The sequence below is a fragment of the Prunus avium genome, chromosome 8 (genome assembly GCF_965620075.1).
Source record: "Prunus avium chromosome 8, drPruAviu1.hap1.1, whole genome shotgun sequence".
NCBI classification, from domain to species: Eukaryota; Viridiplantae; Streptophyta; class Magnoliopsida; order Rosales; family Rosaceae; genus Prunus; species Prunus avium.
This window is the reverse complement of record NC_142291.1, coordinates 3,820,349-3,845,525: the sequence shown is the minus strand read 5'-3', so window position 1 is coordinate 3,845,525 and position 25,177 is coordinate 3,820,349. Positions and strand designations below refer to the sequence as shown.

The 25,177-nt window shown below is 35.1% G+C and overlaps 2 protein-coding genes across 3 annotated transcripts; both read left to right on the top strand.

Annotated features, from left to right (window-relative positions):
• The first annotated feature begins 13,971 nt into the window (after nt 1-13,971).
• Nucleotides 13,972-17,461, top strand: LOC110762142 (histidine kinase CKI1-like). The gene is made up of 6 exons (XM_088245696.1): nt 13,972-14,022; nt 14,109-14,171; nt 14,278-14,653; nt 15,279-15,859; nt 15,937-17,154; nt 17,249-17,461. Exons 1-6 carry the CDS (start codon nt 13,972-13,974, stop codon nt 17,459-17,461), a joined length of 2,502 nt encoding a protein of 833 aa, XP_088101822.1.
• A 3,557-nt stretch (nt 17,462-21,018) lies between these two features.
• LOC110762128 (Basic-leucine zipper (bZIP) transcription factor family protein) lies at nt 21,019-25,177 on the top strand. Of its 2 annotated transcripts, XM_021964733.2 has the most exons (5): nt 21,019-21,991; nt 22,107-22,178; nt 23,627-23,656; nt 24,541-24,617; nt 24,770-25,177. In XM_021964733.2, coding segments are annotated over exons 1-5 (945 nt in total). In that variant the 5' UTR covers nt 21,019-21,226; the 3' UTR covers nt 24,771-25,177. The 2 variants fall into 2 exon arrangements, with proteins under 2 accessions (XP_021820425.2, XP_021820424.2); XM_021964732.2 differs by having other exon boundaries at nt 21,021-21,991; nt 24,541-25,177.

Sequence of the window (25,177 nt, the reverse complement as noted above, 5' to 3'; positions counted from 1 at the left end):
ACACATGTGTGAAGCCCACACATCCAATGATATAGAGCCACGTGGTTTTAAATATAATATAATATATTTTAAATATTTTAAAATTCATAAAAATAAATAAATTAAAAGCAACTTAAATCTTTTTATATATTTTAAAACATATATAGGGTTTAGGGATTTTTAAACATATAACGTTTTTATATATTTTTTATATTTAAAAATATTTATTTATTTATTTTATTTTTTTGTTTAGGTAAGACCCAAGGGTATCCACCGCCGACAGTAGTGACTAATCCCTTTCGCCGCGGGAGTTCTCCCAATAGAGGTAAACGGCTGGCCACAAAATGCGCTCCATTCCCATGGGCGGGGATCGAACCCCCAACCTCATGGTTAAGGAATGAGGTGAGCTACCACCACACCACATCTCATGGTTCATATTTAAAAATATATTGAAAAGATTTAAGTTGCTTTTAATTTATTTTTTATGGGTTTTAAGTTTTAAAAATATTTAAAATATATTATATTATATTTAAAGTCACGTGGCTCTATACTATTGGATGTGTGGGCTCCACACATATGCCACATCATCAATTTAACAGAAAATTTGATGGAACCTAATGGCAGAGACCATTTTGATGTGTGGAGATTAACCTTAAGGACCATTAGTGTCACAAAAAAAAAGTGTTAAGGATGAAATGGGATAATTTCGCAAACCTCAGGGACCATTTGTGATAATAAAAAAAAAAGCCTATTAAAAATGAAGCATATATAATAAGTCCAACCAAAAAGAAAAGCATATATAATAAAAGATAAGAGAAAAGGTAATAAAATAAGATAAATTTGAACATACATAATTTTTTTTTTTGGGAAATTTGCATAAATACCACCTGAACTTTAGGCAAGTCCGTCATTACCACCTGAACTCTTAATTTTATTTTTAACCACCTGAACTTCGTAAAGTGTTGCAATCCACCACCTATGTCTAACCCCGTAAAAGTTTCCATTAAGTTTAAGGGTATTTTCTTATGTCCCTTATAACTAAAAAGAAAATTTAAAAAACAGAATTTAGAAAAAGGAAAGAAAGATGTCATTGCCGTCCTATGCATCAGTGTTCAACCGAAGTTTATTTTGGAACACATCACCAGTAGCCAACCCCTCGCTTTTGACCCCCTTCCTATTCCACAATGTTTGATTTTCCTTCTTTATTATTTGCATAATAATAGGAATATACCTTCTTCTCTATTTTTTTTTTTAATACAAAATAATAGGAATATACTTAAGCAATGTATGACGATGAAGAAGTTATAAGATAGAAAATGTAAACACTTCTCTTCCACTTAATATCAAATTGCCATGGTCCTGTAATTAAATCTTTTGCCTTCCTGCATTTCTTGGCTTGTTGTTCAATTCCATGAAAGTTTTCATTTTGAAAAAAATCAAAAATTTAAATTGCAATTACTCTCACTTCTCACTTCCCCTATATTTAGCGAATTCACAAAATTTAACATCAAAGACTAGAACTTGAATTTTATAACACTAAATTAATATCTATAAAGTATAAACTAATGCAACTAGGAGGGTCCTTTTTTCACAATTGTTTTTTAATTAATAAGTATAGCCGCGCGGCTATACCATTTAAATATAATGTATTTAAATAGTATCGCCGCGATTTTTTTAAAAAATTAAAAGAAATAGTATAGCCGTCCGGCTATACTCCTTTTTCCATTTTTTAACCGAAATAGTATAGCCGCGCGGCCAACCTCGGTTTTATGTAATTTTTATAAAAGAAATAGTATAGCCGCGCGGCTAGCCTAGGTTTTTTTTTTTTTTTAAAGAAATCATATAGCCGCGCGGCTATACTCTGATTTTTCCATTTTTTAAAAAAAGAAATACTATAGCCGTGCGGCTATACGATTTTTTTAAATAGTATAGCCGCCTGGCTGTACGTGGCTATTTTTTTATTTTATTTTTAATAAATAGTATAGTCGTGCGACTATATATATATGTACCAAATGGGGATCTAGACGCCAGATAGGAAAAAGATATAAATTGGAGAGCTTCTCAGAAGGACATAGAGGCATAGGAATAATTCAAAATAAAACTTAATTAGAGCATAGATGCATAAAATCCTTAATTCCAAAATAGCATGAATGAAAAATATAATTAAACATTTTAATCAAAATAATGCTTAAGTATGAAATTAGAAAGTGAAGGCAAAATAAGAATTATCTTACTTGAAAACTTTGCTTTATTCAAATTTAGAACTCAGGGCTTACAAAGTGTCTACACTCACTTGAGAAACATAGTAAGAGAAACTATGAGATCTCTTTTGACTGACTTTCGAATTTGGCTCAACAAAGTCTAGTTCCTAAAAGAGTCTACTTACAAATGGTTGAGAAGCCACAACTTGTAGACTTGGAAAAGAAACTGTAGAGGCACGCAGGCCTTACTATTACACATGCTTTTTGCTTTTACTTTTACTTGTCGGGTGTTGTTGCTTTAGCTTCTGCTTTCGGCTGCTTTTGCTTTGGCTTTAGTCTTCTGCTAGATGATAAGGGGATCCAATGTCAAAAGGATCCTGACTGTCTTGATAGTCGGCCCACCTGAGAGGTTTCTGACTAGTTGACGTCTGCTTTTGGCTTGACTGAGTTGGTTGGCAGGAAGAAGAGGCTTCTGACTTTGGAGAGGTGTCTTCATCATCCATCTGGCTGGCTTGCATGATGAGTTGGTTTGCGAGCTCACAAAGTTCAGCTTTAGTTCTTTCTTCGATTGGGATGGAAGAATGAGAGGAACAGGGAGTTCCTTGCTTCTGGAGTTGAGGCTTGGATTCTGCAGAGAGCTCAGAGCATACTTGGTCAATAGTCTTCTGTATTTTGAAATTTGAAATTGGTACTTAGGTGATAAGGGCTAAATTTTATGACGCTCAACCAAAATGCAACAATCTTCACACACTTTAGTCCTTGACCAAAAACACTTATGACTAGTCAATTGCTAGTCATGAACAATCACAATCAAGAAAACACATAGAGCATGCCACAATGTACCTGCAACCTTAGAAAAATACTAGTAACAACCTAGGCACTCAGAAGGACCCGTCAATCTAGGCATCCCCTGTGCCAGCAACAACTGTGGTGAAAGTGTATGAAATCATTATAACCAAGTAAACACCAAACAGCAGATACAGATGACTAGTCAACTACAATGACACAAACCCAGAATTCATTTGATGACTAGTCAACCACTAAGAACACAAACCCAAAAAAATAACAGAGTTGCAAATCAGAAATTGTTCACCCAGAAACCTACCATTGGGAAAAACTGGGGGTCATCAACTGACCAGGCAATCCACTAAGTAGAAAAAGATTCTTACAAAGGAATACAAGCAAGCTCAAGAAAAACCTAGATCTATTTAGGAAGATGAGCTATACCTCCTTTGTGCAATCTTCTTCTCCAACTTAGCTAAGCTTGAAGCTCAGTTCTTCATGGCAATGGCAACTCCTTCTCCAGCTCATTCATCCCATGACACTAGCTCACAAGCTCTAACTCAGACAGAAACCAAAATTTGGATTCAAAGGAGAATGACCAATTTCTTCAAGAAACCATACTCTTGAAGAAATCAGTCTTGAATCTGACCTATATATAAATGATATAGTGTTTTAATGAGCTAGATGCATATTCGAATTTCAAATTCAGTTTTTCAAAAAGAAATCAATTTGGAAAAACTCATAGATGAAAATGAGATGGTTCTCTCATGAGGAAGAAGAAGAGAAAGAGCAAGCAAAACTTTCCAAAACTTCCACCCCGAAAGAGACACAACCAAATGAGGAATTCTTTGGCCTTTACAGCCAAAAATTCCCTAGGTCAGAATTGACACATGGCAGCAGAGAGGGAATGAGAGAATAGGACAAAAAGGTTGGTTATCCAGCTAGAAATCCTACAGAGCAAGGATGACTAGTCATACGAGAAAACAGATGACTAGTCATCATTTTATGAAATCAATTTAATACAATGTGATGCAATGCACAATTTACCTTTGTCAATTTGCTTGAACCTCCATAGGATAGATGTTAGTTAAGAACACTTAGAGATGCTATTCTTAAACTAAACTTGAGCTTGATAAATACAATAAAAATCCTATTACAAAATTGTCAAGGGAAGCCAAAAGAAATACTCAAAATGTATACATTAACAAAATTATCCCACCATTTGACTGTAAATTGGTGGAACAGAATACTATCTTTGGCGTTGACTTTATAGGACCATTTCAAGATCCATGGGATTTTGTACTTAACTATGAAGATTAATTGGCTTGGAAAGAACAACTCATTTTTACCAAAATTATACTTACTAGCAAAAAACTCAAGGGTGTTGAGGAGATCAAAAGGAAGGATGTCGGCGATTGGGCCGTGAAGATCCCACCAATGAAGGAACCAGCGGGGAACTGGGCTTTTGAATTTGGCATCAAAATTAATAACCAGGAATGGCTGAATTCTGGGGTCTGGTGAAGAAAAATCTTGTACCAGGCTTCAATGTAATCATAATAAGTATAGGAGTGGGAAGACTCAAGGGTTCTCATGGTGCAAGGAGACTTTTGCCAATCTGATTGGCTAAGAATTTGGCGTATGTAGAGAGAATGAAAAAGGATTTTATTAGGGTCTTCTTTATCCATAATAGGCTTAATGTCAACAGATCAGGTTTCAATGAGGATATCCCTGTAATAGGATAAAGACTTAGAGGGATGAACTGGAATAAAATGGAGGCTTGGAGGGAAGTAAGCTTTAGCGATTGCATTGGGGTTTGACTTTAGGTGATCATAGTTTGGCTCAATGACAAAAAGGTGGCTTTCGCTTTTGAAAGTGTAGGGAGATCTTTTCTGGCTTGTTTGGCTTATTGGCTGACTTGTGGGAGTGATCTGGAAAGGATCATAAGAGGATACCAGGGTGAACTGGTAGCTTGGCTTGGCTTGGATAGTGGATCCGAGGGAGGTGAACCTGTTGCTTATTTGAATTGGGGAATATCCCGGGTAGGGGACAACTTGGGAAGGAGGCTCTGTTTTGGGCGGCATTAAGGTTGCTGGGAGGACTCTGGCTTGGCTTGGTTAACTGCTTTGGGCTTTTTGCTTATCTTTTGCTTATCTTTCTGACATTTTTGCTTTTGCTTATCCTACAAGAATTCTCTGGTGAGGAAATCAGGGACACTATTCTCACTTCCTCTCAGATACTCAATATCAAAATCAAAAATGCTCAAAATGGCTTGCCAACGTGCAAAAATCTGCTTTGATGCAATGTTTTGAACATCTTTTTCCAAAACATGCTTTGCGCTTTTACAATCAACTCTTATTAAAAACTTTTGATTAAGTAAATCATCTTGAAATTTGCTTATGCATAATACTATAGATAAAATTTCTTTCTTAATAGTACTGTAATTAGCTTGGGAAGAAGTCCAAATACTAGAATGGAATCGGACAATTTGCTCAGGAGATTCAGGAGTGATCTTTTGCTTTAGGATACCACCGTATCCAGACTCAGAGGCATCGGTTTCGACAATCTTGAAAGAATTGACCGAAGGAATTCCTAGGCATGGAAGAGACTTGACATGGACTTTGATTTGCTTAACAATATTTGTATGATGTTGGGTCCAGGTAGGAGGATTGCTCTAGAGACGATCAAACAAAGGCTTACACAATTTTCTCAAATTCTGATAGAAATCATAGACATAATTTAGAGAACCTAAAAATCTTTGGAGTTGGCTTTTTTCAAGGATTTGATCGGGGAACTTATCAGCGAATTGAAAGACTCGATCAATAGGGCTTATTTGTGATTGGCTTATGTTGAAACCTAAAAATCTGATTGGTTTGAAAAAGCTTGATTTTCTTGGCTGAAAGAATGAGACCATTGGCTTTGACAATCTGAAGGAACTTATGAAGATGTTTCCAGTGCTGCTCTATGGATTGAGAATAGATTAGCACATCATCAATATATGCCTTAAGCATAAGAAACTTAATTAGAGCATAGATTAGAGAAAAAGCATGTGTCCTCTTTTTCTTTTATATTTTTTCCTCGATTTTCGTTTATCAATAAGAATAGTTTAGAGCATTATCCATTCATATTAGGCCATTATCCAAGTCTCTGTTGTCCCCTTTTGATTTTTACTTTTCCAAAGTTATTATATGTATAAAAAATGTAGCAATTTCATATTTAATACCGTATTATACATGTACGTACCGATATTTCAATAATAAATCAGTGTTTTGTACACATCTAAAAAACTAGGTAAAATTCAGGTTTTTTAAAAAGCAAATGTACAATACTCGTATAAAAAATGTACGTATGTATTTTTCATGTTTAATACAAGTATTCTTTACAAAATTTTCAATAATAAACACAAAATATACACGTATTATTGAATACATATAATATATATTAAATATTTTAAATAAAGTATATTAAAATATTATATAATGGCTGAACTTTTAAGTTGTAATTTGCCAAAATTTTGCCGAATAAAATACATACATATTTTATTCGTATAGCCGTGCAGCTATACCAAATTAATATCTATAAAGTATAAACTAATGCAACTAGGAGGGTCCTTTTTTCATAATTTTTTTTTATTATAGAGTATAGCCGAGCAACTATATCATATAAATATAATGTATTTAAATAGTATGGCCAAGAGGCTATACTCGTTTTTTCTATTTTTTTTTTAAAGAAATAGTATAGCTGCGGTGCTATACGCAGATTTTTCTTCTTCTTTTTTAAAAGAAATCATACAGCCGCGTGGCTATACTTGAATTTTGCCAATTTTTTTAAAAAACAAATCGTATAGCCACACGGCAATACTCATTTTTTTTTTTTAAAGAAATAGTATAGCCGCGCTGATATACTCGGTTTTTTCCATTTTTTTAAAACAAATAGTATAGCCATTCTGCTATACTCATATTTCACTTTTTTTTAATAGAAGAAATAGTATAGCCACGCAACTGTACTCGGCTCTCTTTTTTTTAATTTTTTAATAAATAAATAGTATAACCATGCGACTATACTCTTTAATTATATAAATGTATATGTACTGTACATTTCTAATTCTTTTTAGAAGAAATAGTATAGCCGTGTGGCTATACTCGGTTTTTTATTTTTATCTAAAAAGAAATAGTATAGCCCTATACTCGGATGTAACATTTTTAAGAACAAATAGTAAGGCTGCGCGGCTATACAGGGTTTTTTTTTAATAAAGGAAATAGTATAGCCGCACGGCCATACTGGGTTTTTTTCCAAATTTTTTTTAAAAAAATAGTATAGTTGTGCGGGTTTTTTCTTCTTTTTTTTTAAAAGAAATAGTGTACCCACGGGGCTAGACTTGGTTTTTTTTCAAATTTTAAAAATATAAAATTAGTTTCTTTGTTTTAGTTTTTGGCCAACTTCATTAATTTAATATATGTAATTAAGTAATATCTTAGTTTTTTTTTAATTAGTAATTATGTTTAATTATCATTTCTTTAGTGAATATTCAAATATTTTATTGATTTCATAAATTACTTATTAAATAGTAAATAATTAGTTTAAATTATTTTGCGAACTTTGTTTTTTTTTTTTTTCTTTATATTAAATAATAATGGGCATGTCTATAATAAACAACAAGTTAATGAAAAAAAACATAAAAATAACCAAGTAGTTAAGCCCTCTATGCTCTCCAAATATTTGTCTTCTTAGCTGGAGACTTAAGCCTAAATTTTCTTGTTGTGTGGGTTGTCATAGAAGAAATGGGTTGTGATTCTATTAGCAAGCTAGAGCTTGGTTGGTCTATAGCTGTATTTGCAATTCAATTTGAACAACCCATGTTGAGATTCCAAGAGATAGAGAAATATAGAGTATGGTAAGGTAGGGGCTGGGGAAGGTGTGGTATAATTAGGTTAACTTTATATATATATATATATATAAATTCTGTTCTTTACATTCATTTTTAGTTAAAAATAACAGACGAAAATACCCTTAAACTTAACGGAAATTTTAAAGGGGTTAGACATAGGTGGTGAATTGCAATACTTTACAAAGTTCAGGTGGTTAAAATTAAAAATTCAGGTGGTATTTATGCAAATTTTCCTTTTCTTTTCAAACACACATTAGTTTGTAACTTCAATTTTAGGCTAATTCGACCTACCCAGTCGTTCGGGCCCACTATATACAATGTATCTCATAATTTGAACAGTTTAATTAATTATTTAAGTCCTGATTAATTTAAAGATCAAGCTTGCAAAAATTCACTCAAATGAATATCGTTTAGTTATTTAACGGTGATAAAATAAATAGACAAAAACAATATTTTTAATCAACGATGAATATATCCTTGATAGTAGTCAAATGGCTAAACAAAATTCAGAATTAGGTGAATTTTTGCAAGAAAATGATTGTTGATATAGGAGCCTAAAAAAACAAGCAATTTGGATCATGAGAGTACATTGTGGAGTGAGACAAAATTAAGAGTTAACATTGTATTAACTTAATAACAGGTTACCGCTTAAAAAGGCATATTTTGAATCTATGGTTCTGTTTCATATAATATGACAGGATAAGTATATGATATTCAAGATCTGCTAATTAAATAAGCAATCTTCTTGAGTTATGAGAGAGAGATTTGCTGCAAGGAAGACTGAAATCTTAAAAGGGTAAGTAATCTTTGTAGATTTAAGTTTATTTGCCCATTAATAATTGAAAAAAAAAAGGAAAGATTTATGGTCTTTTATTTGGGTGTGTACACCAAGCCGATGTGGGTTCTGAGGAGGTGACGGTTGCCGTCGCCGATGTGGGTGAGAGGGAGAGAGAAAACAGAAGAGAGGTGAGTGAGTGAGTAAGTGAGAGTGAGAGCTCTGAGCTCAGAAACACACAAAAAAGTGACACTAGGGTGATACGCAGGCATTATGGAGGTTTTATAGGGGATATTTGTGATTAGATTTCAAAGAAGGGATTTTAGTGAAAAAAACATACGCGCTGGGGGCAAAGCCGCGTGTTTACCTTTTTTTTTAACGAAATAGTATAGCCGCACAGCTATATAAGGTCGCGTGGCTATACTCGGATTTTTCCCTTTTTTTTAAACAAATTGTATAGCCACGCGGCGATACGCGTTTTTTTTATTTTCTTTATTTTTAAGAAATAGTATAGCCGACCGGCTATACTAAGTTTTTTCTTCTTTTTTTTTTTGTAAAAGAAATAGTATCGCCGCGCGGCTATATTCGGTTTTTTCCATTTTTTTTTTTAAAGAAATAGTATAGTCGTTCTGCTATACTTGGATTTCACATTTTTTTTAAGAAGAAATAGTATAGCCGCGCGGCTATACGAGGTTTTTTCCAATTTTTTTAAAGAAATAATATAGCCCTTCTGCTATACTCGGATTTCACATTTTTTTAAGAAGAAATAGTATAGCCGCGCGGCTATACAAGGTTTTCCAATTTTTAAAAAGAAATAGTATAGCCGGCCGGCTAAACTCTAAAAAAAAAAAAAATACTCTAACCGGGCGGCTGTACTCTGCTTATTTTTTTCGAAAAAAATAGTACTATACTCGTTTTTTCTAATTTTTTTGGGAAGAAATAGTATAGCCGTGCGGCGATACTTGGTTTTTTATTCTTTAAAAGAAATCGTATTGCTGCGCCACTATACCCGGATTTCACAATTTTTTAGAAGAAATAGTAAAGCCGGGCGGCTATACGCGGGGTTTTCTTTTTTTTTTTTTAAAGAAATAATATAGCCGCACGGCTATTCTGGGTTTTTTAACAAATTTTTTTTTATAAAAAAAATAGTATAGTGGTGCGGTTTTTGTTTTTTAAGAAACAGTATATCCGGGTGGCTATACTCTGCTTTTTCTTTTTTTTCTTTTTTTCTTTTTTCTTTTTTTTTAATATAAAATTAGTTTCTTTGTTTTAGTTTTTTGGCCAACTTCATTAATTTAATATATGTAATTAAATAATATCTTAGTCTTTTTTAATTATTTTAATTAGTAATTATGTTTTAATTATCATTTCTTTAGTGAATATTCAAATATTTTATTGATTTCATAAATTACTTATTAAATAGTAAATAATTAGTTTAAATTATTTTGCGAACTTTGTTTTTTGTTTTTTTGTTTCTTTATATTAAATAATAACGGATATGTCTACAATAAACAGCAAGTTAATAAAAAAAACATAAAAATAACCAAGTAGTTAAGCCCTCTATGATCTCCAAATATTTGTCTTCTTAGCTGGAAACTTAAGCCTAAATTTTCTTGTTGTGTGCAGGGGCGGAGCCAATTAAGGCCCACAAGGGTCACTTGACCCTTCTCAACATTTTGAAAATATTATATTTATCTATGTTATCCAAATTGTTTTATAGCTATACTTACTATTGACCCTTCTCACAAATGTAAATTGTCTACAATGAACATAAATATGATCTATATTTGTTTTCATGTCTTCATATGTCATTTATATGTGTGTGTAATGGATTTTATTTGATTTTCTCATTCTATCTAAAATCAACTTTTGATACTCTTTCATTATTTTTAGGTTGCTAGAATTTGGGTTATACTTACTAAGATATTAAATTTGTGATATTGAAATTTAATCATTATAATGAATTCTTATATATATTTTCCTATAATTAAAAAAAAAAACTAAGTTCATTGTAATTATAAAGCTATTTAAAGTTGACCCTCCTTGATAGAATTCCTGGCTCCGCCACATAAGAAATGGGTTGTAATTCCATTAGCAAGCTAGAGCTTGGTGTTGGTTTCTGTTTTTTACATTTATTTTTAGTTAAAAGGAACATATGAAAATACCCTTAAACTTAACGGTAATTTTAATGGGGTTAGATATAGGAACCTGAAAAAACAAGCAATTCGGATCATGAGAGTACATTGTGGAGTGAGAAAAAATTAAGAGTTAACATTGTATTAACTCAATAACCCTAAATTTGACTCGTGACTGTATATTTACTAAAAGGGCAGACGTGGATGGCATTGGACGGTTGTATATATAGGTAGGTATATATATTAATAATATTGCATATCCATCATATATATTATATATGCGCTGCCGGTAGTGTAGTGGACCGATTATTGAAATTTGAAAGACAGATCAATCTCTCTCTCTCTCTCCTGAGCACTTAAATACGTTATGAAAGCGTTGGGAATATTCTGCAATCTGCATATAAATACGCTCACTTACTTATCAATTTTATGATCACAACTTTAATTAGTCTTCATCAATATTTATTCACAAGAGATTCAAAGCACCAAGACGTAAAAGAAAGGATATGCTTTTTTTGTTTTGAGAATTTTATATAAATGAAAGTGAGACCAAAGTGCTTTACATGGAATCATCTTGTGTTCAGATTATTAATTATAATTATGCGTGTTCATCATTAGGTTGAGGTTGGCCACCGTGGGTGATTAGTGATTAATGATTATGATCTTATCTCTGTTTGTTTTTCTTTTCATCCATAGTTTTATTTCTGAATATTCATTCGTAATATGTTCCTTGTTTATCTCTGTTTGTTTTAGCAGATATGATATTCAAGATCTGCAAATTAAATAAGCAATCTTCTTGAGTTATGAAAGAGAGATTTGCTGCAAGGAAGACTGAAATCTTAAAAGGGTAAGTAATCTTTGTAGATTTAAGTTTATTTGCCCATTAATGAAAAAAAGGAAAGATTTATGGTGTTTTATTTGGGTGTGTACACCAAGGCTAAGTGCTAAAAGGGCAGAAATTATACAATACTATTGTAGTACCAGCTGACATTTCTAATTGGTACTACAGTCCAATAAAATTCGGACATGTGTACAACTTATACACATCAGCAACCAACTTATTGTACTGCCGTTAACAAAGAACCATCGTAGACTTGGGAGTTTATCAAGTCACTTGCCCTATTCCTGATCGATTTTGGGCCTCGATTCAAAAGGTTAGGATAGGTTCCATCGGCCTCCGCCATCATCTCCGATAAGCTCTCACTAATTTTTTTTTCCATATTCTCCCATGAGCAGTGGCTGACAAATTAAAAAACAACAGTGGTGTTGGCTACAATTATATCTTGCGATTGCATATTTCCCATGAAAATTGACGGCTTGTTGGTGATGAGGTACCCAACCAACCCCTTGTGCCTCTCACTGGCCATGAATCAGTGCCTGTGCCTGAAGCTTATTTATTTGGGGTTATGACCCAAAGTCAAATAATAAAATTGCAGACAAATTTGTCGATCTAAAACTGAAGCACTGAAGCAATTATGATCTAAAGCCACCGTCGGATGACTTCAAGCTTTTGGCAAGGCCATCATCAGAGAGTCTTAAGGTTGGTAATTAATCTCTGTGGTTTTTTTTTTTCCGGTCTGATAACCTCTGTTTGGTTAACGTTGATGCTAACGACGGTTTTGTTGATATGTCTAAGTTGTACACATGTCCGAATTTTATTGGACTGTAGTACCAATTAGCAATGCCAGCTGGTACTACAGTAGTATTGTATAATTTCTCCTAAAAGGGAGGGAAAGATTTAAAATTTAATTTCCTTGTGAGGGTTGGGAGCCATGCAAGGAAATACAACTCTAGTTAGGAAAAGGGGAAAGATTTTACCCTCTTTTTTTTCTTTTTGTTCAAAGGATACTTCATTCCACATCCAACGCAAGGCAAAACGAAAACAAAGAAACAGGAAGGCAAGGGCACAGACGCCAAAAACTAAAGCTGAAAGCAACAGATGCCCAGCAAAGAACTAATAACGAGAGAAGGAAACCATAAACAACAGCAAGAGAAAACAGAAACCAAATACAAAGGAACTGATGGTCAGAAAGCTGCATAACGCTCCTAAGTGATCGTACAAAGAGGGGAAAGAATTTAAAGGTGACATCTGAAATTCGTGTATTTATTTCTGAAGATAAACACTTGATTTTGCACCCATATCCCAATTTAAATATATTTGTGTAAGAGATGTTGTTTCAGAGTCCACAGTTTAAGATATTGGCTGCTTTTAGTTTGTCTTGTTCCCAACAAAAAAGTTAATTGAATGATAGCTTTTCTGGGATTTCTTCTTTAGCCGAATCTTCTTTGTTTGACATTGGACTAGGTGGTAAATGGCTTTGAATGCATTGAATAGTAGCTTTTTCTGGGATTTTTTCTTTAGCCGAATCTAATTTTTTTTGACATTGGAGTTGGTTGTAGGGGGTTTTGAATGCAGAATCATGATAGATCTATCAGTATCAGCTTATAACTCGGTCGAATTGTTTGATAATCACGGTGTTAATTCAGATGCCAACTAATTTGTTCTGTTACTTTGTTGCTTTTTTTTTTGGTTTCCCGTAGCATCTGTAGCATTTATGTCTTGCCAATACTTTCAAGTTTATTTCTTTATACCATAACAAATTGATTACACAGTTATTATCTCCTCCTTATGTCCGCACGTATTATCTTGCGATGCCATTGTAAACAGGGTATATATATATATATATATCCCAATTTAACCTCTGTGTCCTGATCAAATTGGAGGGTATGAGGTTTGTAGAGGAATTGGGGTTGTCGTCGGTGCAGTGAACAAAGGGGGTTCAGATTTGTCTTTCTTAGAGTTGTTTTTCAAGATGTTGTAGAGCACTATTGGCTCACTCCTGCCCTTAGAAATAAGCTCGTACGTTATGCCCTGGGTTAACTCAAGTGGCTATTTGGAGGACACAGCCGCCAGCTTTGCTCCCTTTTTAATGAAATCTTCCTTCTACTAAAAATAAAGGGTGTTGTTTCAAGAAAATTAGGGTTTGTGGCTAGTTTAAAAGATAGTAAAATTTTACTGAGAGTTTATAAGAATGCTCTAATATATGCCAGTTTCTTTTTATTTTTTATTTTATATTTATTTTCTGAATTTATTTTTTCAGGCTAAATAAATAAAACTCTTTTTGTTTGGTTGAATCTACTTCTTTTTAGCTTACTTTTTCATGAAAATTTGCAGGATATAGTTCTTTGGTTAACTAACAAATAGCAGACCCAATGAAGCTGCAACATTGGACTGTGTTGCGGCATGTTTTCTTCGTCTTGTTGGTACTTTTTCTTCTCACCCTTCTAAATTTCTCATTTTTATCACTTTAATACTTCATTACAAATATTCAAACTAAACTTTACTGTAGGTAATTGGCATGCTGGTACTTTCTGGTTTATTGATCGGTATCATCAAACATATCGAGCATAATGTAAGTTTAATCTCTAAAATTTACAGTTAATTATTTTGTTAATTAATTATACATGTAATCTACATAATAATTAATTAATGTTACAAGAATTTTCGAGGCGTTTCAGGTTCTTGCATTTGCTTACACAGAGAGTAGGCTAGTCAGATTTGTTCACAAGAACAGCGAAGTAGCATTCACACTCCTAATAGTGATGATTGCTATTATGGGAGTCTTCAGTGTGAGTTGTATTTTCGTAATGCTTAGTGCTGGGAAACGGGAGATGCTTCTTTGTGCCACACTCATAAAACAAATGGAGGCGACTCATCAAGCTGAGAGGAAGAGTATGAGGAAAAGTCTTGCGTTTGCTTCTGCAAGCCATGATGTTCGTGCTGCTCTCGCCGGCATTACCGGTTTGATCGAGATATCTTACGATGAAGTAGCCCGAGGTTCAGAACTAGAGACGAATTTGAGACAAATGGAAGCTTGTACGAAGGACCTTTTAGGTAAGTTATATTGCTAAAGACTTTTTATCTTCACATGCACTGATTATGGTATGCAAATAATTAATAATAATTATGGTGATTCATGAGTAAAGAAGCCTCCTTTTCTTCTTCGACGAGCCACCACTCCACACAAAAATTAAAATAAGTATTCCAATAATAATATAACAAGCCAAAAACAAACAACAAAAGACAAAAAGATGGAGAGGAAGAAGGTAGAAAAATTTGCATGAGAATTCATTAAATAAGTCGGTGGATCTCGGCATGATATATAGAGTAAAGTTTCAATGGGGGCGCCAAAATATGGGGAATTAGAGTTACAACTTACAGGTGCGGTTGACATTTCGTCTTTCTTTATCTTGTAATTTTTCTTATGATTATAATAATAATAATATTGATTTTTGTGTGGTTTATATATTTTATGCTTCGTGTTTGTTTCCCATGAACGAATATATGCAGGTTTGTCGTTGTATAAACCGACTATTTTGAGCCGAAATTAAAACATTTATATATTGTCATGAACAATCTTTTCTCAATTGATAATAAATTAATCCTTCCATACATTTTTTTTAATGGACTGAATCCTTCTATACATTTTGACATATCCGTTTGTGTACTTGTTATATAGGTATATTGAACTCTATTCTTGATACAAGCAAAATTGAAGCTGGTAAGGTGCAACTTGTGGAAGAGGAATTTGATGTGGCCCAGCTACTTGAAGATGTGGTTGATTTGTATCATCCTGTGGGTTTAAAAAAAGGCATAGATGTGGTGTTGGATCCTTACGATGGCTCTGTTATGAAGTTTGCACGAGTTAAAGGCGATGGGGGAAGGCTTAAGCAGATATTGTCCAACTTATTAAGCAATGCCGTTAAATTTACTTCAGAGGGGCATGTGACAATTCGTGCTTGGGTCGAAAAACCCGATTTCAAGAATTCTATAGCTGCGAATTCTGACCGGAGTGGTGCCGTATTGAAAAATTTGCTATGCTTTCTATCAAAGAAGAAATCACAAGATGATGACATGGAAGTAATGAATGGGGTCCAGCAAGATCCAAATTGTTTGGAATTTATTTTTGAGGTGGATGATACTGGGAAGGGAATCCCCAAGGAGAAGCAAGAAGCAGTGTTTGAAAATTATGTACAAGTCAAAGAAACAGCTCTTGGAGAAGGAGGTACTGGCTTGGGACTTGGTATTGTTCAATCTCTGGTAAGTAAAATATAAACTTGTTTAAGAATTTCTTGAATTTATGCATGCGTTAAATTTGATATTTTTGTTTGCACTAGGTACGTTTGATGCATGGCGAAATAAGAATTGTGGACAAAGAGATTGGGGAAAGAGGGACATGCTTCAGGTTTAATGTTCTTCTAAGTAATGTATGTGAGAATGTCTACAAGGATAGAAGAAAAGAAGAAGACCTTGAATTGGGAATAGCTACCATTCACAGTGCTTCTACTCCCGGTACTCCTGGGCTGACCGCTCGTGCCCCAAGTCCTAAGGCAGAGGGATCCAATGTTGTACTGCTGATAAAAAATGAAGAGCGTCGAAGAATGGTGTACAAGTTCATGGAGAGTATTGGGATAAAAGCATGGGTGGTAGAACAATGGGAACAACTTCGTCCTACTCTCAAGAAGATAAAACACAAGGGGAAAGGGTACTATTCTCATCACAATAGTTCTTCAGGAATATCTGATTTGGGTTTGCAAGATTGCTTGAGCAAATCCACATCATGCAACTCTAGCTTTAGATTAAAGGAGGTGCACCCATTGATGGGTGCAATGGATGGAACAGAAAACATAATCTCTCTCTTTAAGAAGAATAGCACGAATCTTCGTGGCACATCGTCATGCTTTACATTGCTAGTGATTGATACTACAGCTGGACCATTTGAGGAGTTATGTAACATTGTAGCTGAATTCCAAAAAAGCCTTCAAAATGCTTGGTGCAAGGTTGTTTGGTTGGCAAATCCATTGATACAAAGCAACATTAATTTTGACAGCCTTGATCCAGACGACGTTATCAAACACAAGGCGCTTCACGGTACCCGTTTATACGAGGTGGTAAGACTTCTTCCAGAGTATGGAGGTGCACTGCCAAAGAGATTAGCGGGCACATTTGATGTTGGAAAAGTCTCCAGAGCCCCTAGTTCATCAAGATACCAGTTTCACACCGACCGTGAATTTGAAACCTTGTCTTCTCCAACTCAAAATAATAAGTCTCACAATGTTAACTCCAAAGCAAGAGACCTACCAGTTGATCATGGCCGCCCACTTCCACATAGAGAAACAGAAGGACCTGATAAGCCAAGCAGGCCTTTGGGAGGGAAGAAGTTTCTGGTTGCTGAGGACCAAAAAGCCCTAGCTCATATTGCTATGAAAACTCTTACACATTGGGGTGCAACTGTGAAGCTTTGTGGAAATGGAGGAGAAGCCCTAGACCTAGTTCGAAATGATCTAGTCACCCACAGGAAACATGGATATGATTATATATTAATGGACTGCCAGGTAAATACTCTTATTAATATCAAACTATATAAGTAATCAATTCTTTCCCATATTATATTCTAACAGTTCCGACGTCGTTTTGGTGTTCAAACAGATGCCAATAATGGATGGATTTGAAGCAGCAAGAGAGATAAGAAAAGAGGAGAAATCCTACGACGTTCACATTCCGATCATTGCATTAACTTCTCATGAACAAGGCGAGGAAACAAGAAGGATGATTGAGGCTGGCATGGACCACCATTTAACCAAACCCTTGAAATTGGATCGTCTACTTGAAACAATTAGATGCATTGACAGCAACAGTTAGGGCATGTTTAGTAATGCTACTATATAAAATAATTTTACTTTGTATACTTTCCATCTATTTTTTTTATTTAAATTCATTGAGGTTCGATTATTGTTTTGTTGTTTGTAAATAATAGTATGATAATTTCTTGATTTTTTTTCCAACAAGGTTGTGGCATTCATGCACGCCTGCTTATCTTTTGGAGGACGAAGTTGAATTTTTGTATGCATATCTCATTTTCTCACCTTCTTTGCTGAATACTATTCATGTGGCTGCTGTAAATGTCAATATTATCGAGATTAACAGTTGGCTATTAATTACTAATTAGTTGTAGGCGTGACCCATGGCATATCTTTAGGTTCTAAAGACTACACCACAAGTCACCTTTAATACCACTCTGAAAACGCTAAACGAAACGTGTGATAGCCGACACTATAAAATGTCCAAATCCTTTATAGCGTTTTTGAAATGCTATCTTAATTGTACCTTCTATAGGGTTTTTCAAAGGCTATCTTACTTTCACAGCATTTCTTTTGAGATGAACTAGTTTTAATTGTACTTCAGTTTATACTGTTTATAGCGTTTATGTTATGTTATAGAGGTTTGTTAACAGTTCTATCTTGACAACAATTTATAAATGGTATAATAAATACGATATAAGCAGAAAAACAAGTAAGTGGAAGACAAAATTTCATTCCATGACCTCAAAACAATTACATGGTCTTACATACAATAGTTTCTCTTCGACATGTTTTTTATTTCTTTTGTTACAATAACTACAGAATTCTTTTCCTGCAACTGAATGTAAAGTTGTCCCAAAATGAAACAGCCTTGAACCAAAAATTAAGCTTAATTGCTGTACTTAATTTGCATCTTTATGAAGGGTGGTGTCTGATGTAAATACACATATAAAGGCCCCAAGTTGAAATAGCCAAAGCATTTACAAAAGCATATAACATGAATTTAACTGAATCCTTATACATAGCTGGTGAAGAACCGATAACGAAAGGAATTATCCACTAATTAACTGAACTTAAAGCAACATTACTGACCAACACAGTGATTAGAACGGAGGAAAAAGTCTCTGATTCTCTCCATTTTCAAGACCTTTTCTGTTTTGTCTCCCAAAATACCTGAATCATAGGGATACAATTTTTTTTTTTTGGCGTACATGAGGAGTCAAGATAGACCAAATAGTGAGAGAGACAAAGAGAAAGAGTGACAGAGAGAAAACAAAACTCAATTAAGCTAAATTTTCAATATCCATTACAAAAATGGACATACCTTGATTTAATTAATCAAACGTTTGTGTGTGTGAGTCTGTGACACAAGAAAAACATTGAAAAACAAATATGGTCAGAATCAAACTTCTGATACTAAATTTTTTTGAGAAGGAGAGGGGCATAGAGAGGAAGAGAGTGGATCGGGTCGTTGGGGGTGGACAAAAATGTCTTTAAGTGATTTTTTGTGATTTAATTAAGGATATTTAAGAAATTGTAGTTGGAAAATTATGATTTTCGGTTTGAAATATAAAACTTGAGCTCACGAGCACTTAGGCTCAAACGGTTCAAAATCTAAGTTAAAATGAGGAAGTTATGCATGTTTGAAGTGAAAGGGCCGAATTGTAATTTTGAAAATAATATGAACACCCTAAGTTTGGGGAGTAACAAGAGCACCCTGATCTACTCTCCCGCCCGATCTACCCCTTGTTCTCCTCCCAAACACTAACTCGGCCAAGCACTCCCTCCTCCTCAAACACCCCAATTTCATATTTGAGCACACCGATAACCAAGGCCGGCCCTGAGCATGGCACGGAGGGCGACGACATTGGGCCTCCATTGATGAGGGGCCCCAAAATTTATATTTATATATAGCAAGAAGTCATTAGTGAGAGCCGCTATAGAGCCTTATATATGACCCTTAGGTGAGGTCCTATCTTTTAGCCGTTTGATCAAATTAGTTAGTTTGATCCAACAATTAAGAGATAAAACCTCGCCTAAAAGCCGCATATAAAACTCTTACCACAAAATGAACCTTAGAGAGATATAATAAAGGAACATCTGTTCAATACTGGCCCACATCTAAACAACCCAAAAGATTGACCCAAAAAAAAACCCAGTTGATGCTAAAAAGAAAATTGAACAGCAGACGCGTACTTTCTTGGAATATATAGCAAACATTAATGCACGCCTTTTCGAATAGCGAACATATATACACGCTTCCTCTTTCCAGTTGGTTCTCCTGGTTTACTTCTCCATGGAAAGCAAACTCTTTATTTAATTCACAATACCATGTTCTTCTCGGTTGTTCTAAAATCTCTCCAATCTATATTATTTCTGAGTATTTATTCATATATTCTCGAACATATTCAAGTCTTAAATTTGAGTTTTGCAAAGAGAAAGGCCTCATTTTAATTTTTACGGAGGACCATCTAAAAGTCAGAGCCGGCCTTGCCGATGACATAGAGTGAGAGAGATGTGAGGGGTGGCTTGTGGTGTGGGTTGAGTGTGTGAGTGATGATGGAGGGGGGGAGGGTAAGTCGTTTGGATGATGGCTGTGATGAGAAAAAGGGAGATACATTATTTTTTTTAAAAAAATTATTTTAAATGACTTATTACAATTAGTTGGATATGACCGAAGTGGAACTCCGCACAAATTCATGGACCATTTCGTATATTTTAGTTCGAATTAATGGTTATTTGAGGGCAACATTGTTCGACCATTAGAGTAAATAATTTAGTTGTATGATAAAAAAAATACAAACTGAAGACAAGTTCAAGGATCATTTCGATAAATAAATAAAAATGCTTTCTTCCCATGTTATTCATCAATTAAAAGTTCATACCAAAAATAAAAAGAGAAATTCACTATTATACCCAATATATTGGTCTAAATTATAAAAAAATCATATATGAAATGAATTTTAGAAACACAATTAAAGCTCATTTACAACATAATAAGTACACTTTTAACTTCTTATAAATTACAAAATTGCCATCGATTTCTTAAAAAACAAGTCCAACTCCAAAACCTCATAAAAAATCTCAAACACTCAATAGGATATCAAAGTAATTTAATAATCAAAATTATATTCAATAGGATCAGCTGTCATTTTTTGGGGGTTTTTTTTCGTTTATTTATAGAAATTAAATAGTGTATAGTTTATCTATATAATTAGTGTTAATAATGGACATATGACTAAAAATCTCAAATAAAAATTGACAGAAATCAACGCTGGGGTTTTCAGTAATTCTCTTTCCAAGGGTTGCTCACAGCCGTCTCAGCAGCCCGTACAGCTAGTTTTTCCCGAACTGTAGCCCCAGTCAACAACATACTCGTTTCTTTTTTTCCAATCAACAACATAATCGGAAACGCATTCAAATTCGGCAACCGGCTATATTCACCTACAACGATACCACCTACGTACTCACTGCACCCGCCTGTCTGATTTTCTGTGGGGCCCGCGTGGGTACTCCGTAGGACCCACAACACAACGCAATCATACATCTCGGTACTCGGCGGTACTATATGATTCTGTTTGGTCGGTCCCATCGAAAAATTCAAAATAAAGAAAAATAAATAAAAACCAGGTTCTGGAAAGTGAAACTGCTCGCTCGTTGAAAAAGGCTGCTGCTCTGCTGCGCTTTGTTTCGTTCCTGATCTCAACAGAAAAAACAAACCAAACCCTAAAAACTTCAATTTCTAGAGAGAGAGAGAGAGTGGACAGAGTCTGCAGTGTAGAGTGTAGAGGGGAGAGAGAGGCCTGAGAAATCGGCGACGGAAAAGATGGCGTCGTCAAAACTAGTGTCGTCGTCGTCAAGATCACGAAACTCGGATCTCTCGCGACGCCCTTCTTCCAATTCCTCCGCTACAAAACCCAAACCCTCAGCAGCCCCATCTTCCTCCTCCGCTCACCCCCAAACCCTGAACAACCACAGCAACGGCATCAGTGATTATCACAGCACCAATACGACGTCGTCCATGCCAATCGGCTCGATGACCATCGACGGCCTCCTCTATGACCCAAACCCCACCCCCATGACCGACGCAACCCTCCTCGACGCCCAAATAACCCTAATCAACACTGCCTCCGCCGCAGAAATGAACAGTTCCTCGGCGGCGGTGCCGCAGAAGACCGTCGACGAGGTCTGGCAGGAAATTGTGTCCGGCGAGGCTCGGAAGGGGTGTAAAGAGGAGGTTCCGGATGATTTGATGACTCTGGAGGACTTTTTGGCTCGGGCCGGGGCCGTGGAGGAGGAAGACATTAAGGATATGCCGCTTGCGATGCCGCCTCCGGAGACGGAGAGATTGAGCGGCGGTGTTTTTTCGTTTGATCCGATGCCACAGCTCAGCCCGTTCAGTTCGATTGATAAGGTTGAAGGGTCGATAATTGGGTTTGGGAATGGGGTTGAGATGGTTGGGAGTGGAGGAGTTGGGAGAGTGAAGAGAGGGCGCGCCGTTTTGGAGCCTATGGATAAGGTGGCGCAGCAGAGACAGCGGAGGATGATCAAGAACCGCGAGTCAGCGGCCAGGTCCCGAGAGAGGAAGCAGGTGTGTGTGTAAATGGGGTTTTGATGAAATGGTTAAATTGTGGTGTTTGTGATTATATTTTTATTTATTTTTACTTATTTTGTGTTTTGTTGTTTGTGGGTTTTTTGGATTTTAGGCTTACCAAGTGGAGTTGGAATCATTAGCGGTCAGATTAGAGGAGGAGAACGAGCAGCTTTTGAAAGAGAAGGTAATTAAATTGGTATTGTATTATTCTCTAGTTGCCTACTGAATTGTGTGGTTTGCAAATGTGCTTCTAGTAGTGTGATTTCAGAACCGAACATCAGGGTTATGGGGGACAAAATTAGTTGTATTTGAGTCCCCATCAGTATTCAGGATAGTTAGTGTGGTTTGACACTAAATGTTAAACTTTTGCAACAAAACTAGTTTTTCTTTCATCTGTCTCGTTTTCTGAGGCTGCAAACACTGTGTCAATTACAAATACACAATTCCAAAAGAAAAACATATGGTGATGAAAGGCAATCTCAAGACTTAGTTATAATACCAGTCCGCCTTTTGTGGTGAAAGCTATTGATTTTTCATTTGTGTCATTTAAAGATCAGCTATGATGAAGTTCCACTTGTATTTCATTAAAGCATTATAGTCAATACTTTCAGAAAATACCACTACCCTGTCCTGTTTCATCCCATTGAAAACTTATTTATCATTTGTCAGCAGGGCTGTAAGTGAACAAACTCAAGCTTGATAGTTAAGTTGGGGTCAAGCTATGTTTCATGACCAAGCTCTTGAATAAGAGGCTTGACTGAAGAAATATATATATGAGATCTTATTTAATTTTTTTTTAGAGATGAATCTTGTGTAGATATCTACATATTTATGTTATGCATATGTATTCATACAAAATGGCTGAATTATATTTCATTACGTTTTTTCAAAGTGCACGGATAAATGATTTGAAGTACTTGCATACGTCATTTAGGTGTTCTTAAGTGACAATTAAATCAAGTAGGAAAATTTGAGTAAGTTTACATGAATTTTAACTCAAGTCTGGCAAATGCGTTTCAATTCCATTATAACATTACGGAATTTTACAAATAATTTTAATCCATGAGACAGATAATCAAGCCTGTGAACCTGTTCAAGCTTGCTTTTGAAAGTTAGTGAACCAATTTTGAACATTTAATACTTGGCTTGTTGTCTCAATTGCATTCGTCTTGCTTGGTATACTATACAAAGAGAAATGGGTTTGGAATTCTAATGTATGTATATGAAGACTTGGTTCATGAGTTTGTGGGAGCAAAGTCATGTACTGTTCAGTTATCTTAATTGTAATGTGTTTGGTTTTTAAGTTGATGTTAAGACCTTGTACTTTCATATCTGTGTCTTGCTTTTTTTCTTCTAAACGAAGGAAATTTATTAAGAACAAACACACTGCAAAGCAGTCCACAAAGTACAACAAAGAGAGCCAAGAGGCCTAACCATGCTGGCCAAACAGATACCCAGCACCAAAAAGAAAAAAATGACTAACTAAAATTATGTAACGTGCCACCAGACTGAGAGTGAAAAAATATTCTTCAGAAAATATTCAACAGAGTTGTCTGTGTTTTACTTGCTTACTTCTGTAGTCTTGACATTTATTGCATGCTCCATTGTTTAACAAAATATTTTCTATTGCAGGCTGAGAGGACTGAGGAAAGACGTAAGCAGGTATTCATTCTGCTCCTGATGCAAGTAATTTATTGATATGGCAAGGGACTGCATTTTATTGGACTCTGGTCTTTGGCTTATAGTTCTTTTTAGGATAAGAAACATTAAATTTTGATAAAATGAAAAATATGTGGACACTGCTATGAGATAATTGAAATAGATCAAGAAATATTTTTATGATTGAAAGAACCTGTGCAACCAATATGCGCAGTTGGATCCTTGTCTACGTCCACAAGGGAAGGCACTAGGAAAGTATCACTATGGTCAATATGATTATAAAAAGGAACATTCTTATTATATGGTCACGGAGGATTATTTGAGCTTTGGGTTTGGAGTAGTCAAGATAATCACTATGGTGAACCTTTATAATGACTGGAAAATGGTTTCGTTAGAAGCTTTATTATAGACTTCCATGCATGTTTGCATGTATTAATGTAACTAAACAAGAAAACACATGCTTTGAGATTTTTTCTTAGTGTGATTGTAGAAATTGATATATCTGTTATATTCAATTATCTTTTATACTCTGAGAAACTTGTGGGTGATATTTGTTTCCTCATGAAACTGTAAAAGGGGAAAATTTTGAAGATTAATGGATCAGCAGTAGATCATAATCAAGTGGGTTGAATGTATTTTTTTAAAAACTAATTTCTTTGAAGAATGTGTCTGCATCTTTATATAGTTTATATGGGAAGAGAAGAATAGTTTCCCAATTTTTGAGTTTTGGCAATTCATGACTTGACATCCATGAGTATTGGTTTCAGTGTCATTTATGCATCTGAGTGAGGTTAGATGAAAAATTGATTCAGAGGAATAGGATATTGGAAGATGAGGGACAATAGCGACTATCATGTAGTTGACTTTCTTGTGTATGTGTGCTGCAGCTAATGGAAAAAGTCATTCCGGTTGTGGAGAAGCGAAGACCAGCCCGTGCCCTCCGGAGAGTTCACTCATTGCAGTGGTAAGAATGTACATGCTTGAGGTGTGACACAGAAGAATGTTGTTCCAAGGCATAGGAGGAAAAAGTATAACATTGGACTTGGAATCTGAGTGTCGCATTTGGATATTTACAGCTGATGATTTATCATTTCCTAAGAGCTACTCTGGTTTCAGAGAGATTGCAACCCGAGTCATGAAAGGGCATTCCTTGTGACTGAAGAAAAAGATGGCGTCAACGAGGGAGATAGAGGTAGAGAGCCTTATGATGTATGTAGTTAAGAGGTAATGAAAACCTCTTCTCCCCCGGTTATTTATTCAAGGGTGATGCAGAGGATCCAGAATTAGTTTATTATGTTTAGATGGCTTATTATACCTATTCGGAAATAGATAAAGATCGATGGTTAGTAGTGCTAGAGTGCTATGTTTATAATTTTAAGGAGACCTTGCATTTTAGTTCCTTGCTAGAGACCCTTTGTTCTTTTCCTTTTTTGTCAAGGAAAGGAGGGGAGAGGGATTGGATGTATGTATGCCCTTTTACTTGGAGGCAATATTTCTTTTTTAATATATTTATTGTTGTTATAA

What these genes read in the sequence shown, in the direction of transcription:
- LOC110762142 (XM_088245696.1), top strand. Translation starts at nt 13,972, where the DNA reads ATGAAGCTGCAACATTGGACTGTGTTGCGGCATGTTTTCTTCGTCTTG. An exon ending in TCAAACATATCGAGCATAAT is followed by an intron (nt 14,172 to 14,277) that starts GTAAGTTTAATC and finishes GAGGCGTTTCAG; the next exon opens with GTTCTTGCATTTGCTTACAC. An exon ending in ATATATTAATGGACTGCCAG is followed by an intron (nt 17,155 to 17,248) that starts GTAAATACTCTT and finishes GTGTTCAAACAG; the next exon opens with ATGCCAATAATGGATGGATT.
- LOC110762128 (XM_021964732.2), top strand. Translation starts at nt 21,227, where the DNA reads ATGGCGTCGTCAAAACTAGTGTCGTCGTCGTCAAGATCACGAAACTCG. An exon ending in GGTCCCGAGAGAGGAAGCAG is followed by an intron (nt 21,992 to 22,106) that starts GTGTGTGTGTAA and finishes TTTGGATTTTAG; the next exon opens with GCTTACCAAGTGGAGTTGGA. An exon ending in CTGAGGAAAGACGTAAGCAG is followed by an intron (nt 23,657 to 24,540) that starts GTATTCATTCTG and finishes TGTGTGCTGCAG; the next exon opens with CTAATGGAAAAAGTCATTCC.